General features: G+C 42.7%; 1 protein-coding gene across 3 annotated transcripts in view; it reads left to right on the forward strand.

Annotated features, from left to right (window-relative positions):
- LOC129707020 (activating transcription factor 7-interacting protein 1-like) overlaps nt 1-15,407 on the forward strand; it is a 91,065-nt gene that overhangs the window by 46,874 nt on the left and 28,784 nt on the right. For all 3 annotated transcript variants that reach the window (XM_055651748.1, XM_055651746.1, XM_055651747.1), the window contains exons 4-7: nt 4,665-4,802; nt 11,558-11,641; nt 11,739-11,923; nt 14,843-14,931. In XM_055651748.1, coding sequence (XP_055507723.1) covers nt 4,665-4,802; nt 11,558-11,641; nt 11,739-11,923; nt 14,843-14,931 — 496 coding nt within the window. The remainder of the gene's footprint in view (nt 1-4,664; nt 4,803-11,557; nt 11,642-11,738; nt 11,924-14,842; nt 14,932-15,407) is intronic.

Below are 15,407 nucleotides of genomic sequence, written 5' to 3' on the forward strand. Positions count from 1 at the left end.
AACTCATTGGGCTGCACGGATTAATAGAATTAAATGTTACTTTGAGAAGCAAACCTATTGGGACTTCCTTGAGCCAAAAATAAAATTGCTTATTATTATATGAGATAGGCAACAAATGAGGGATTTTCCTTCAATTGAAGAAGTAACTAAGAAGTTTTTGAAGTAATCCTGCAAGTTGACACGGGCAGGGCCTTACAAATGGTGAGATAGGCTTTTGGCATGCTGGCCTTCAGTCAGGGAATTGAGTCTAAAAGTTGGGATATTATGTTAGTGGTGTCACAGTGGTGCTGTGGTAGAGTTACTGCCTTAGCACCAAAGACCGGATTCTATCCTGACTATGGGTGCTGTCTGTCTGGAGTTTGTATGTTCTCCCTGTAACGGCATGGGTTTTCTCTGGGAGCTCTTGTTTCCATCCGCATTCAAAAAACATGCAGGTTTGTAGAGTTAATTGTCTTCTGTAAATTGTCCCTAGTGTACAGGATACAGAAATTGAGATGAGCATTAACGGTCAGCTTGATAGGTTGAAGGGTCTGTTTCTACTCTGTATGTTTAAAACTAAACTCTACAATAAAGTAAAACGTACAAGGCATTGAGTATTGTGTTCCGTTTTGGTCATCCTGCTATCAGAAGGATGTCATTAAGCTGGAAAGAGTGCAGCAATTATTATGAGGATGTTGCTAGAACTTAATGGCCGGAGCAGTTGGGCTGGATAAACCTTTATACCTGAGAGCAGAGATTGCTGAGGGGTGATTTTATAAAGGTCTATAATATCATGAGGAGAATAGATAGGTTGAATGCACAGTGTCCTTTACCCAGCGCAAAAACCAGAGGAGATGGGTTTCAGTTGCGAGGGGAATGATTCAATAGGAGCCTGAGGGGCAACTTTTTCATCAGAGCGTGGTGGATATAGGGAATAAGCTGCTAGAAGTAGTAGTTGAGGCAGGTACAACAAGAATTAAAAGACATTTGTACTGTTTACATGGACATTAGCTTGGAGGATGTAGAATCGATATGGGTAGAGCTGCGAAACACTAAGGGGCAGAAAACGCTAGTGGGAGTTGTGTACCGGCCACCTAACAGTAGTAGTGGAGTTGGGGATGGCATCAAACAGGAAATTAGAAATGCGTGCAACAAAGGTAAAACAATTATAATGGGTGACTTCAATCTACATATAGATTGGGTGAATCAATTTGGCATGGGGTGCTGAGGAAGAGGATTTCTTGGAATGTATGCGGGATAATTTTCTAAACCAACATGTAGAGGAACCAACGAGAGAGCAGGCTATTCTTGACTGGGTATTGAGTAATGAGGATGGGTTAGTTAGCAGTCTTGTGTGTAGCCCCTTGGGCAAGAGTGACCATAATATGGTTGAGTTCTTCATTAGGATGGAGAGTGACATTGTTAATTCAGATACAAGGGTCCTGAACTTAAAGAAAGGTGACTTTGAGGGTATGAGACGTGAATTGGCCAAGATAGACTGGCAAATGATTCTTAAAGGGTTGACGGTGGATATGCAATGGAAGGCATTTAAAAACTGCATGGATGAACTACAACAAGTGTTCATCCCAGTTTGGCAAAATAATAAATCAGGGAAGGTAGTGCATCCGTGGATAACAAGGGAAATCAGGGATAGTATCAAAGCAAAAGATGAAGCGTACAAATTAGCCAGAACAAGCAGCCTTCCAGATATTTTTTATAGATATGTGAAGAGGAAAAGATTAGTTAAAACAAATGTAGGTCCCTTGCAGTCAGAAACAGGCGAATTGATCATGGGGAACAAGGACATGGCAGACCAATTGAATAACTACTTTGGTTCTGTCTTCACTAAGGAAGACATAAATAATCTGCCGGAATAGCAAGGGACCGGGTGTTAAATGAAATTGAGGAACTGAGTGAAATCCAGGTTAGCCGGGAAGTGGTGCTAGGTAAATTGAATGGATTAAAGGCCGATAAATCCCCAGGGCCAGATAAGTTGCATCCCAGAGTACTTAAGGAAGTAGCCGCAGAAATAGTGGATGCATTATTTTTTCAATAATTTTTCAAAACTCTTTAGATTCTGGAGTAGTTCCAGAGGACTGGAGGGTAGCTAATGTAACCCCACGTTTTAAAAAGGGAGGGAGAGAGAAAACGGGGAATTACAGACCAGTTAGTCTAACATTGGTGGTGGGGAAAATTCTGGAGTCAGTTATTAAAGATGGGATAGCAGCACATTTGGAAAGTGGTGAATTCATTGGACAAAGTCAGCATGGATTTATGGAAGGTAAATCTTGTCTGATGAATCTTATAGCATTTTTCGAGGATGTAACTAATAGAGTGGATAAGGGAGAACCAGTGGATGTGTTATATCTGGACTTTCAGAAGGCTTTCGACAAGGTCCCACATAAGAGATTAGTATACAAACTTAAAGCACACGGTATTGGGGATTCAGTATTGATGTGGATAGAGAACTGGCTGGCAGACAGGAAGCAAAGAGTAGGAGCAAATAGGTCCTTTTCAGAATGGCAGGTAGTGACTAGTGGGGTACCGCAAGGCTCAGTGCTGGGACCCCAGCTATTTACAATATATATTAATGATCTGGATGAGGGAATTGAATGCAACATCACCACGTTTGGGGGACAGTGTTAGCTGTGAGGAGGATGCTAGGAGGCTGCAAGGTGACTTGGATAGGTTGGGTGAGTGGGGAAATGCATGGCGGATGCAGTACTGATGCAGATGCAGGACTGATCAGCGACAACGATGAGTCAGCCTACAGGGATGAGATCCAGCACCTGACCACCTGGTGTGCCGACAATAACCTCATCCTCAACTCCAAAAAGACGAAGGAGATTATTGTCGACTTCAGGCAGACCAGAGGAGGCAGTCATACCCCCATCCACATCAACGGGACTGAGGTGGAGCGCGTCTCCAGCTATAAATTCCTCGGAGTGCATATCTCGGAGGACTTGTCCTGGTCCCTCAACACCTCCAAGCTGATCAAAAAGGCACAGCAGCGCCTTTACTTCCTTAGGAGGCTCAAGAAAGCCCACCTGTCCCCCCAGATCCTGACCAACTTTTACCGCTGTACCATAGAGAGTATCCTGACCACCTGCTTCACGGTATGGTACAGCAGCTGCACTGCTGCGGACAGGAAAGCACTACAACGGGTGGTGAAAACCGCGCAGCACATCATCGGTGCCCCGCTCCCTGCCATGGATGCCCTCCACCGAAAACGGTGTCTGAGACGGGCTGGGAAGATCATCAAAGACCCCTCACACCCCAACCATGGACTGTTTGCCCTCCTCCCATCAGGGAGGCGGTACAGGAGCCTCAGGTCACGTACCAGCAGGATGAGGAAAAGCTTCTATAACAACACAATCACACTGCTGAACTCGGAGTCCCGACGATAGACTTCTCTGGTCCCTCCGTCCCCCTTTGTTTAATCATTCTGTATTTCCTGATTATTCAGTATCTTCTCTCTTTCTACTTTTTTCTTGTCTTTTCTCTTTATGTACAACTACTACGGTCTGACGCAAAACTGCATTTCGTTGTACTGATACTTGTATTTGTGCGATGACATTAAAGTTGAATTGAATTGAATTGAATATAATGTGGATATATGTGAGGTTATCCACTTTGGTGGCAAAAACAGGAAAGTAGACTATTATCTGAATGGTGGCCGATTAGGAAAAGGGGAGCTGCAACGAAACCTGGGTGTCATGGTACACCAGTCATTGAAAGTAGGAATGCAGGTGCAACAGGCAGTGAAGAAAGCAAACGGTATGTTAGCATTCATAGCAAAAGGATTTCAGTATAAGAGCAGGGAGGTTCTACTGCAGTTGTACAGGGTCTTGGTGAGACCACACCTGGAGTATTGTGGACAGTTTTGGTCTCCTAATCTGAGGAAAGACATTCTTGCCATAGAGGGAGTACAGAGAAGGTTCACCAGACTGATTCCTGGGATGGCAGGACTTTCATATGAAGAAAGACTGGATAGACTCAGCTTGTACACGCTAGAATTTAGAAGATTGAGGGGGGGATCTTATAGAAACTTACAAAATTCTTAAGGGATTGGACAGGCTAGATGCAGGAAGATTGTTCCCAATGTTGGGGAAGTCCAGAACTAGGGGTTACAGTTTAAGGATAAGAGGGAAGTCTTTTAGGAACGAGATGAGAAAAACATTTTTCACACAGAGAGTGGTGAATCTGTGGAATTCTCTGCCACAGAAGGTAGTTGAGGCCAGTTCATTGGCTATATTTAAGTTAGATGTGGCCCTTGTGGCTAAAGGGATCAGGGGGTATGGAGAGAAGGCAGGAATGGGATACTGAGTTGTATGATCAGCCATGATCATATTGAATGGTTCAATGGTGCAGACTCGAAGGGCCGAATGGCCTACTCCTGCACCTATTTTCTATGTTTCTATATCGAAGGTTTCAGTGGATATTGGCCAGGAATGGGCAACTAGGACTAGCTTCGGTCGGCATCTTGGATAATTAAGCCAAAGAACCTGTTTCTATGGGTGGTTAGTTAATTATATGAGGGAAAAGAGAAACATTGAAAGAATGAGGTGACCACATTGCAAAAAGTAATCAACACCACTTAATGGAGCTACGTTTTCTAAATTTAGAGCTTTGCTTTAATTTCCTCAATTTGCAAATAATGAACTCGTTCCAATTTATATTATTAGATGCAAAAGGTGCTTCACAGAAGGATAGCCGCAGAACTTAGTAGTGATATTTTGGGCAAGAAAGTTGAAGAGTTAACAAGACGAATTGAAAATATTGACTGCACGCAAAAGCATGAAGAACTGGCGCAAAGTATTCAAGTAAGTTTTTGACAGCTTTTTTCTAAACTCATGTAATTGCAGAGAATTTTCTTCCTTAGAAAAAAACACCCATACTCTGACAAGTCACTTGAGCTCACTGGTTACCTGGAGCACTTTCATTCTTTGCTTAGGCCATGTGAGAGACTTCATATGGAAAAAAAATCCATCTGTTTAGAGATACCTAATAAAATAGTAAGATTCAATGAGAACTTACCAGTTTGAGGTTTGATCTTTATTTTATGAGTTACGATGAGCGATTACGTGAAGGCCGTCAGCCCGCATGCGCGTCAATCTTCAAAGCAGTGGTGTGAAATCACAGAATAACAGTTGTTGAACTGAATATAGTAAGATTCGAGAGACTAGAACTACCAGCTGAACTTTTAAAGAGGGTTGGGAGCGGAGAGCAAGTAATCGCTCATCGTAACTCCTCATAAAATAAAGATCAAACCCCAGACTGGTAAGTTCTCGTTTAATCTTACTATTTTACTTCGGAGTCACGTGAGTGACTACGTGATGATTTTAAAGCTCTGTGATTTCATGCCGTGGATGAAAGTCCATGCCACACACTGTATTGGTTGACCAAGGATAAGAGAATAATGCATTCAGACATGACAAATTTTTAAAACATGCTGATGCTTTAATGGACAAATTATAGTAATAGTAGACCCACTCATCCAAGGGGAAACTACGAAACAGAACTTAAAATGGTGCGGGCAAAAACCCCTGGTCTGGCGATAGGTTTATTATAGAATGTCTGAAATGTTCTGAAACGCCCGGTAGGCGGTGCGACTCTCGTCAGCAGCGGCCTCTGCAGCCCGTCCGCGTTTTTATTATTTTTTGTCTATGTTTCTATGTAGTTTTTGTTATTTTTTGTTGGGGTGTGGGGGTGGTGGTGGGGTGGGAGGGAGAGGGTAACTTTTAAATCTCTCCCTGCACGGGAGACCCAACCTTTTCTGTCGGGTCTCCGTTGTCGTTGGGGCTGCAACGAGGAGCGGCCTCCAACAGGAGAAGACCGGGGACTCTGGTGCCGACGACTCACCTCACTGTCGCGGAGCTGGCCGAGTCCGGAGCGGTGGTGGAGCGCTGCTGCTGCTGCTGCTGCGGCCCGACCTCCGGAGATTCGGAGGCTGCAACTGCGGGTCTGGTGGACGGCGGCACCGGGAGCCCGCGGGTCCCTGGAGGGAGACTGCTTTTCAGGGCTCCTGCAACGGCGACTTCTCCCGCCCGAGTTGCGGGGTCGAAGAGCTCCTGGAGCGGGGCCTGACATCACCGCCCCGCGCGGCTTGGAATGGCCGCGGGACTCTGTGAGCGCACGCCGGGGGCTCTAACATCAAGAACCCGGTGTGCGACCTCACATCACCCGGCGTGGCTTTAATGGCCGCGGGACAATCGCCATCGCCAGGCGGGGGCTTTGACTTTGACTCTGACATCGGGGGGGGGGGGGGGGGGGGTGCAGTGGAGAGATAAGTTTTTTTGGCCTTCCATCACAGCGATGTGATGGATGTTTATGTAAATTATGTTGTGTCTTGGGTCTATTTGTTTGTAATGTATGGCTGCAGAAACGGCATTTCGTTTGGACCTCAAGGGGTCCAAATGACAATTAAATTGAATCTTGAAATGTGCGTTCTCTTGACCATCCTGCAGTCGCTAGGATATGGTCTAGTGGGACGTCCATTGTCCTCGCTGCTGACGTAGATACAGCCCTGGTGGAGTGAGATTTAAAAATGTAATTATCTACTGCATAAGCCAGAACCTGTTTCAACCACCTGGAAATGGTCTGTACTGAAACCTTTTTATGAGGTTTCTTGAAACTAACAAGTACTGCTAGTTCCGAGCCCCTGAGGCTCTTTGTGACCTTTATATATTGTTGGAGGTGTGTAACCACACACAACCGTAGGTCCAAGGGGTATGCTGCAAAATGTAGTTTGAGGCCGGAAGTACCTGGTCTGCTCTGCTTGACTAGATCATACACGTAAAACATGATACTATTGGCAGATATAATCATTCTACCCAGCCGAAGCTTGTGCAATGACTCGACCCGTTGCGCTGACACCAGCGCCGTGTGCATGACTACTTTGTACGTGAGCTGGACCAGGTACAGGGATGTTGCTGGCGCCCACCGGCGGAGCAGTGTTAATACTGTGCCAACATCCCATATTTCCGTGGGAGGATTCGTGTTGAAGATGCCCTTCATGAACCTGGACACCAGAGGGTGAGACCCAACAGAGTGGTGTCCCGATCCCGGCCACAAATATGCCGATAGTGCACTTCTGGCACAATTTATAGCACTATAACTCAACCTCATCAAAAAATAGTTTTGAGAGAAACTCTAATACATTGGTTATATGTGATGTGTCATACGAAATATTAGATTGTGAACAGTACACTTCCCACTTCCTGATATAGGAAATGTATTGTTTCTTCGTACTGTCTCTCCAGGTCGCAGCGAGTACATCCACCGTGCGATCAGATAATCCGAGCCCCAGGAAAGGTCTTCTCAGACTCTGTAATCCAATAAATTAATTTGGTCATGGAGAGGATGCCCCCCCCCCCCGTTACAGGGTGGACTAGCAGATTACTGCCTTGGGAATGGCCATAAAAGGCTGATCATTCCCAGTATGATTTGGAACCATGGCTGTGTAGGCCAGTCAGGCACTACCAGGAAGCCTGAGGCAGAGTTTTGATTGATCTTCAGCAAGCATCGACTGACGAGGCAGAATGGGGGAAATGCATAAAAGAACATTCTTCCCCAACGTAGCAGGAATGCATCCACCGCCACTGCCCGTGGGCCTGGTTCCCATGCAACATAGTTTGGTAACTGGTGATTTTGTCTGGATGCAAACAAATCGATATCTGGTGTTCCACACCGGTCGATAATGGCATAAAATATGTTATGATTCAACATCCATTCTGTGTCGTCATTGAATTTCCATGTCCCGGTGTCCGCCACCATATTGAGTCTACCTGGCAGGTAGGTGGCTGAAATTCAAATATTTCTTCCAATGCACCAGTGCCAAATGAGGTTAGCCAATTTATCACAGGATATAGACTTGATTCCGCCCATGTGATTAACGTATGCCACCGCTGTAGTGCAGTCAATTTAAGGTTGAACATGCAGATGGTGCATATTCCCGCAATAAACCTTTAACCCATAGAGTGCTCCCATCAACTTTAAGTAGTTAGTACCATACCATTGAAGAACTGATGACTCGTGCATATTCCATCTGCCACCACAACAGTTGTAATACCCCTACAGGATTTTTGACCATAATATTACCGGTGCAATGCCAAATATTGGACGTCCACCATTGTAACTCAGAAATGGCTTCAGCTGGTAAATGCATAGGTCTATTGAAGGACCTGCATGGGTTTTGGGTGTCTGCTCCTTTGCACGTAGTAAATTTTAATAATGCAAAAGCCCAAATTTTGCAGCTGGAAAGTAGCCTCTAATTTGCCAATTATACGGGCTACGTTGACTGGTTGCTGTTTTACAATGAGATAATTACAAGCTTCTATTAATTCCAATCTCTTGCCCGAGAGCAGAGTCACCAACATGTGAATGAGTTAATGGTAAATCCCAACTCATCATTAACTCTGGATGGTATCAATTTAGATTTAATTGGATGGATAAGAAACCCCAATCTCTCAACAAGTCTGGTGGCTGAAATAGCTAATTTAGCTATTTTTCAGAGTTTTACCTATTTTGAAAGTCTATACTGCACAAAGGAGTTAATTTGAGTTGTCAAGGATGATTCAATTACCCCTTACTGAACTTTAGCTTGTATATCCTTTAATGCATAAAGGACCGGTTTGGTGTATGCTGTGAGGGTGGAAATGAGCCAGAAAAGAATTCAATTTGGAATTGATGTATATTGTGCAGTATAAACGAATCTGATGTTTATTCACAGACCAGTGTAATCTTTCCCCAACTTGTGAGTGGTGCACACCCTCGTGTTCCAAAAAGAACCAGACCCACCTACCTCCATGGTTACTGGTGGCATTGTGGTTTGTATTTCCGCCGCCGAGGTTTGGGGGGTAGAGCTGCTGGAGTGCGCAAGGTACGCATTTTTGAGGAGGACCGGTCTTGGCCGTGCCCTAAAAAAGACTTGTGTCCATAATGTTCGGCCTTCATGCTGCTTCCAGCTTCAGGGAATCGATTGCTGCTGGTAGAGGCGTAGGGGTGTTGCCGCTGGAAGGACGAAGCTCCACTCGTTGATGGAGCTCGGATCAGCCCCACGGCTTTTGCCTCGTCATCTAGGGTCTTTGACCTGATTGGGTAGATCTTCACCAAACAGGTAATTTGGCGGCTGCACATTGCTGGCTTTGCATAATCCTGCAAAATTAAGTTTCGGAGTAAGGCGGATGGCATTCTTGCGGTAGCAATTTATTTCAAAGTGCGCGTTGCACAATAATGCCAGCGCATCTTGTTGTCCATCCGACAGAGGGCCTCCATCCACCGACCTGGCAAAGGCCATATTGCCTGAAGCAAACAGGCTCTGGAGTTTCACCTCCTGGTTCCTGATGCCTCCCCCGATATGATTCCATATCGAGCTGTTTACAGCCGGCACACTTAATGACGCACAGTTGATAGGCGTGTGGTGCCTCATGGCCGTATCCACCATTACTTGCTCTTGGAGCTGATGTGAAGCCGGATAGTTGATGCTAGCCGCCAATTCTTCCTCAAGCGGCTCCCCAATTTGCGATGGCATCGCAATTTTCGATGCTATTGCGGGTATTTCTGCTTCTTGCAGCCCGTGCATCATGGTATGTTCCCTGGACATACCGCCGAACTCTGAGCCAGCCCAAAACTGACTGGATGCTCCCCTCAGAGAGGGAGACATCATGCAGCCCTGAACCAGGCACTGTCGCGGGCTCTCTTGGAGACCCGCGCTGATATGACTCCATTCCTAGGAGTATTTCATGGTGGTATTTCAAGTGCTCCATCCGGGACAGATGTCCGGAGACGCTATCCATTGTGGGAGGTGCACCCTCCTGGCCTGACTCTATAGGCCTCACAGAATTTTGCTTGGCTTTTCCACCTCTCGGGATAGCCACGGTGCTCTGCAGAGACACCAAGTCTGAAGTCGCTGGAATTATCGTCAGCGACTTGGGTGGCAAAGTTGACGGCCGCCCCCGCAACCCGCTGTCCGAGGGAGAGGGGGGAGAGAGAGGGTAGTACCTGTAGGTTGGAGAGCTGTGTAAAGGATTTCTCACAACCAGGCTGTACACATTTATACGGCTGATCACCTGTATGAATGCTGAAGAAACAGACTGGGTCAGATTTTGAATGAACCCCCCCCCTCTCTCTCTCTTTCTCCCCCTCTCTCTTTCTCCCCTCTCTCTCCCCTTCCTCCCTTTGCCTCTGTCTCTCTTCCCCTCTTTTCTCCTCCCTTTCTATCTCTCCACTCGTTTTTTTTCTCCCCACTCTCTCTCTCCCTCTCGGTCAAGTTTTTTCAAGTCTTCCATAGCAGGTCTCCGTAGCTCGTCTTGCCTTCACCTTTTTGTCCATTTCCGTTCGAACTTGAAGCAATCCTGCAATCAAGATTTACCGAACACACAACCACAGAATAAGTTCAAGAACTTACCTGCGGGTCTTTTAAACTTACCGCTGGAGGAGCGACGCACCTACCAGCCAGTCGTGGCGCCATGCAGTAGACGTAATGACGCACATGCGGGCTGACAGCCTTCACGTAGTCACTCGCGTGTCTCCGAAGTAAAATAAGGCCTGGAGATGCAAGGAACTGCAGATGCTGGAATCTTGAGCAAAACACGTAGTGGAAGAGGAACTCGATTAGTACAATTGGTCAGGCTGAGTTCCTCCAAAATAAAAGGCCTGTCTATCCAGTGATTGCCTTGACAACCAGCTTTATCTTTGGCATTCAAAACTATTCAGAGACTACAAAATAAAAATACTATTTAAACACTAATTATTATTAACACTAATTATTAATTATCTGTTTTAAAAAATTAAAACAAACACAACTGAAAAATGACTTTGTGCAACGCCAGCTGACATAAGCTGTTTGTGTTCAAGTCAAACCCAGGCAAAAGGGTTAAATGTCTAACCTTTCTGGAGTCAGTTCACAAAATCAGAAGAAAGTTACTATAGAAAAGTAGGCCCTGTGACCTACGGTAACTGTACTGATTGAAAATGAATTTGTAACTTCACACGTGGGAAGAGATCCATAGTCCTGCAGGTTTGTACTGCAAATGCACTTCCAAATACCTTTTCATGGTCCAAGTCAGACAGTGCGTAAAAATTCCATGTTTACCATCAAGCATCCAGTTTACACTAACTCTACACAAACCCCTTTTTAAGTTTCATCGCTGACGGTTGATCCAGCTCGAGGTTTTTCCCCCTCGAGCTTGAAGGTCGAAGACAGTTGCTAAAAAGTCGCATTAGTGGGATAGGCCCTTTAAGTGATCAATGAGAAATGAAAGGTACAAATTTCAAAATTTACATTGTCCCCTGTAGAAATATCATTAGCGTAATCTCAAATCAGAATTGTGCTATAGGATGGTGCGTTGTCCTCAGTTTCCAAAATTAAGAAGCATTTAATGCCACCAATTGAGGATACATTTCTCAGCAGTTTTATTTTGTTCAGTTGTACATCTGATTCTTTTTAAATTGCTATCTTTCTTTCTGTTGTGACCTTGACTTCTTATTTATATAGATCCATGCCATTGTCACCATATTTTAAAACATTTAAGATGTACAAGGTGTCAAGATTAAATTTGATTTTTTTTTCACACAGACGAGAATAAATAATTTGGAAAAAAAAGTAACAACTGTTTTACAGACTATAAATAGACCATCGGCCAGGAGGAAACCAGAGGAGGTACAGCCTACCTTACATTAGTTTAAACTTGTCGTCATTTCTATGCACTAATTACTTTATTATAAACCATTAATTTTCACTTCCATCAATACAACAGCCTAAAATGCCTCCTGTACCACATTATCCAACTTCTGCAGCAGATCTGAAAAATGCGGAGCCCACAACATGTGTAAACTACATGGATTTGTCTGCAGTTCCGTCAGACCAGAAATTACAGCTTTTGCCTCATGAGAAAACTTCTGATTCTACTAACTATGAATTGAACTTGCAACAACTTAAAAGGTATTAATTAATTTAGCAATGGTGTTAATTTACAATAGGCTGATTCTATTCGAATTATGTACTTCTGAGATTTATAACAATACAATTTTTAGCAGTGTATCATTTATGAAATGTATGGAAAATTCATATTGGTATACCTTTTGTAGTAAATTTGGAATTTATCGTGCTCCAATGTTGCAATGACAAATTTATTGTTCTGTCTTCTACATTTATGAATATCTAATCTTTCAGTCCATAACATTCTGAGAATTTGTTATTGATGCCAATCAAATTTACCATTTGGGAAAATTGCATTTTTTTTGGAGTCCTGTGCTCATGGGTATGACGTATTTATAAAAGGGAAATTATGTCTCAATTTCTATTGATAATATCTTCATTAGTATCTTAATTCCAATGGCACAGATAATTAACTCCCAAAAACAGTGTAATATCAATAACTAGCATTTGTACATCAATTTTAGTACAAAAGGCATTCCAAGAAGCTTCAAAGAAGTGTAACTTTGAAACTACACAAATTGGAAAGCATAGTTCCAAATTTTGTGCACTGCACAATTCAAACTCAACAAAAGATCAACCACATAGTAAAACTAAACACTCATTGCAAGTTGCATAAAGCATGTGATTTTCCTTCCAGGTTTTCTCTAAACTTGTCACACTAAGCTAAGGAGGAGCCCAAATATGCCAAATAAAAAACATGCAGTCCACAACTTCTAGGATTTTTTGGCTGCATATTCACAGAATGCAGACAGTGCAGAATAACCATGCAGAAGCATGTCTTGTGAGGCAGAGTTCTATGAAATACTTATAGATGACCTGCCTAAAAAACCCCCAGTTTTGTTTCTGGGCTTGACCCAAAATGGCACCCATTCCTTCTTTCCAGAGATGCTGCTGGTCCCACTGATTTACTCCAGCATTTTGTGCCTATCATGGGTACCTTGGGTACTGTCTGTGGAGTTTGCACATTCTCCCTGTGACCAAATTGATTTCTTTCATGAGCTTCCGTTTCCTTCCATGTCCCAAAGATGTGCACATTGGGATGTTAATTAGCCATTGTAAATCATACCTAACTTGTAGGTGAGTGGGAGAACCTGGGGTTGATGAGAATGTGGGATTAAAGTAGAATTATTATAACAATTGTTGTTGATTTTGGTACATACTTGGTGGGCTTTCCATGCAATATCTCCCTATAACATCAATTTGCAGTTGTGCATTTCCTATATAATGTCATAAATATAATCAACATGCTTATTTTGCAGGCTGTAAATGTCATAGTGGCAAGTGTAGACCATTACTACCCTGGAGGATGCTGAGTTAGGTCAACAGCTAAATTTAGTTTGCCTGCCTTTTCTCCATTAAAGGATTTGTATATTGCCTCTTAAAATTTAAGAATATGCCAAAGCACTAACTAAATATGCTAACTAAATATTTTCGAAGTGTAGTGATCATTAAAGTAAATTGGCAGACATCAAGCAACTCTTGTTTGCAATCTTGAAATTTTCAATTAATATCAGCTTGCGTTTGAGGGGAAAACGTCTATATTTACCTTGCCCTTTGAGTTTAAAATTACTTTTTAATTTCTGCCTTATCCTATTTTAAGTTCATGTCATAGGAGATAATTAAGCCATTCGGCCCATCGAGTCTGCTATGCCATTCAAAGGTAGATCATGGCTGATCTACCTTTCCCTCTCAACCCCATTCACCATAACCCCTATAACATGTCACATTTACTAATCAAGAACCTGTCAATCTGCTTTAAAAATACCCAATCACTTGGCCTCTACAGCTGTCTGTGGCAATGAATTCCACAAATTCACTAACTCCTTTCTGAAGGTACATCCTTTTATTCTAAGGCTGAACGCTCTGGTTTTCGACTCCCCCACTAGTGGAAACATCCTCTCCACATCCAGAGAAGATTTTAACAGAGGGTTTTGTTTCCAAACCCCACTACTCAAAGAGAACGCTTCCTTTGTATCAGCCCTATGTTGGAAATCCAGTTTGACCAATTCTCTTTTTAACAATACATCTTCTTTCCCTTTCTGTTTGAGGTAAAACTAGGGTGCCACATTTTGTAGCTCTGCATTTACTTGATTTGTATACATATAGTTACTGATAAATCTTTGTTCTTTTACAACTTTTAGGATTTTGCACTTCCAAGTGATGTCATTTTGTTTCCCAAGATCCAGAATAGATGCACTGCTCTTCTTCAAACTAAACCTTATCTATCATCATTTTACTGTCACGTGGTTTGTGAATGCCTCCTTGAATTTTCCTGCTCACAGTGGCATTATCAAACCTGAAAGTACAACTTTATTCTTTCATCCAAAGCATCAGTATGTAATGTGAAAAATTGAGGACTAATTCTTAATTCAATTCTATGCACATTCATTTAATATTTTCTTCAGAATTGTATCAAATGCTTGTTAAAATCCATTTCAGTAATCAGCCTGGAAATTCAATGAGAAAACAGAACCACATGCAGCTTTAATTATCTTTAAAGGGGATTTTTGCCGATATATGTACCCAAAAGATGTGAAGAAAAAAAATTGTTGTGTGATTGTGAAGCGAGAGATGCAGAAATGCTCTCCTGGAATATTTAGACTTCAGGTCAAATCTAACCCCTCCCCACACTTTTCACTTCATAACCTTTCATGATTCCTTCCTTATAAGTGTCCCAATCCAATTATCTTCCTTTGCCTTTTAAATGCTGTTGCCAGTATCAGTGGATACATTTTGTAAGTTTTGCATCCAATGCAAGGAAACCCAAAGATTGCTAAATGATGGAACACTTCATGGTCAACCAATTGGAATCCCTGAAATAAAAACAAGACAGTTTTTTAACAGAACCAGGTGATTGAATTGATGCTGGACTGAATTGATAGCATGCATTAATATTTCTTTCCTTTCAATATTTTTCCTTAGAAAAATGCCCAATGATGCAAAGATTACAAAGAATATTCCATTACCAAAGAATTTGGACACTGTAACTCCAGCAAGTACACACTGCAGTGGTAACTAACTTAAATAACAAGGAGCTGGCATTTATTGAATTAGCCTGGTATTTTATATATTAGACTCGTCACTTTATATTACTGATGTACTCTGCTATTCCTGATCTTTCTCATGATATTGACAAAGTAATGAATGGAAATGAAGTTCTCTCTCCACAAGAGGAAAAGAGGAAATTGAATTGGTCATGGCCTCTAGTTTGAGAACGTGATTGATACTGAATTAGAGTGGGAAGCTACAGAGAATAACTGATGATTTTGCTAGTAACCCTTGTACATGAGTGAAAAATGAAAAAATAAGAAATATTTTTAGAGCTATTCCGTGAACTCCATCTTGGTTATAAACAAACTTTGTTGGATCAATATGTGAGGCCTTCAAAGCTTTTAAAGAACCCATATCAAAATTACAGCTGGAGGAGCGATCATCACACAAATTTAATTTAGTATACAGATAGTGAGATTCTAATCTAAGTACGAGC

Source organism: Leucoraja erinacea, chromosome 20, assembly GCF_028641065.1.
Source record: "Leucoraja erinacea ecotype New England chromosome 20, Leri_hhj_1, whole genome shotgun sequence".
Classification (NCBI taxonomy): Eukaryota; Metazoa; Chordata; class Chondrichthyes; order Rajiformes; family Rajidae; genus Leucoraja; species Leucoraja erinaceus.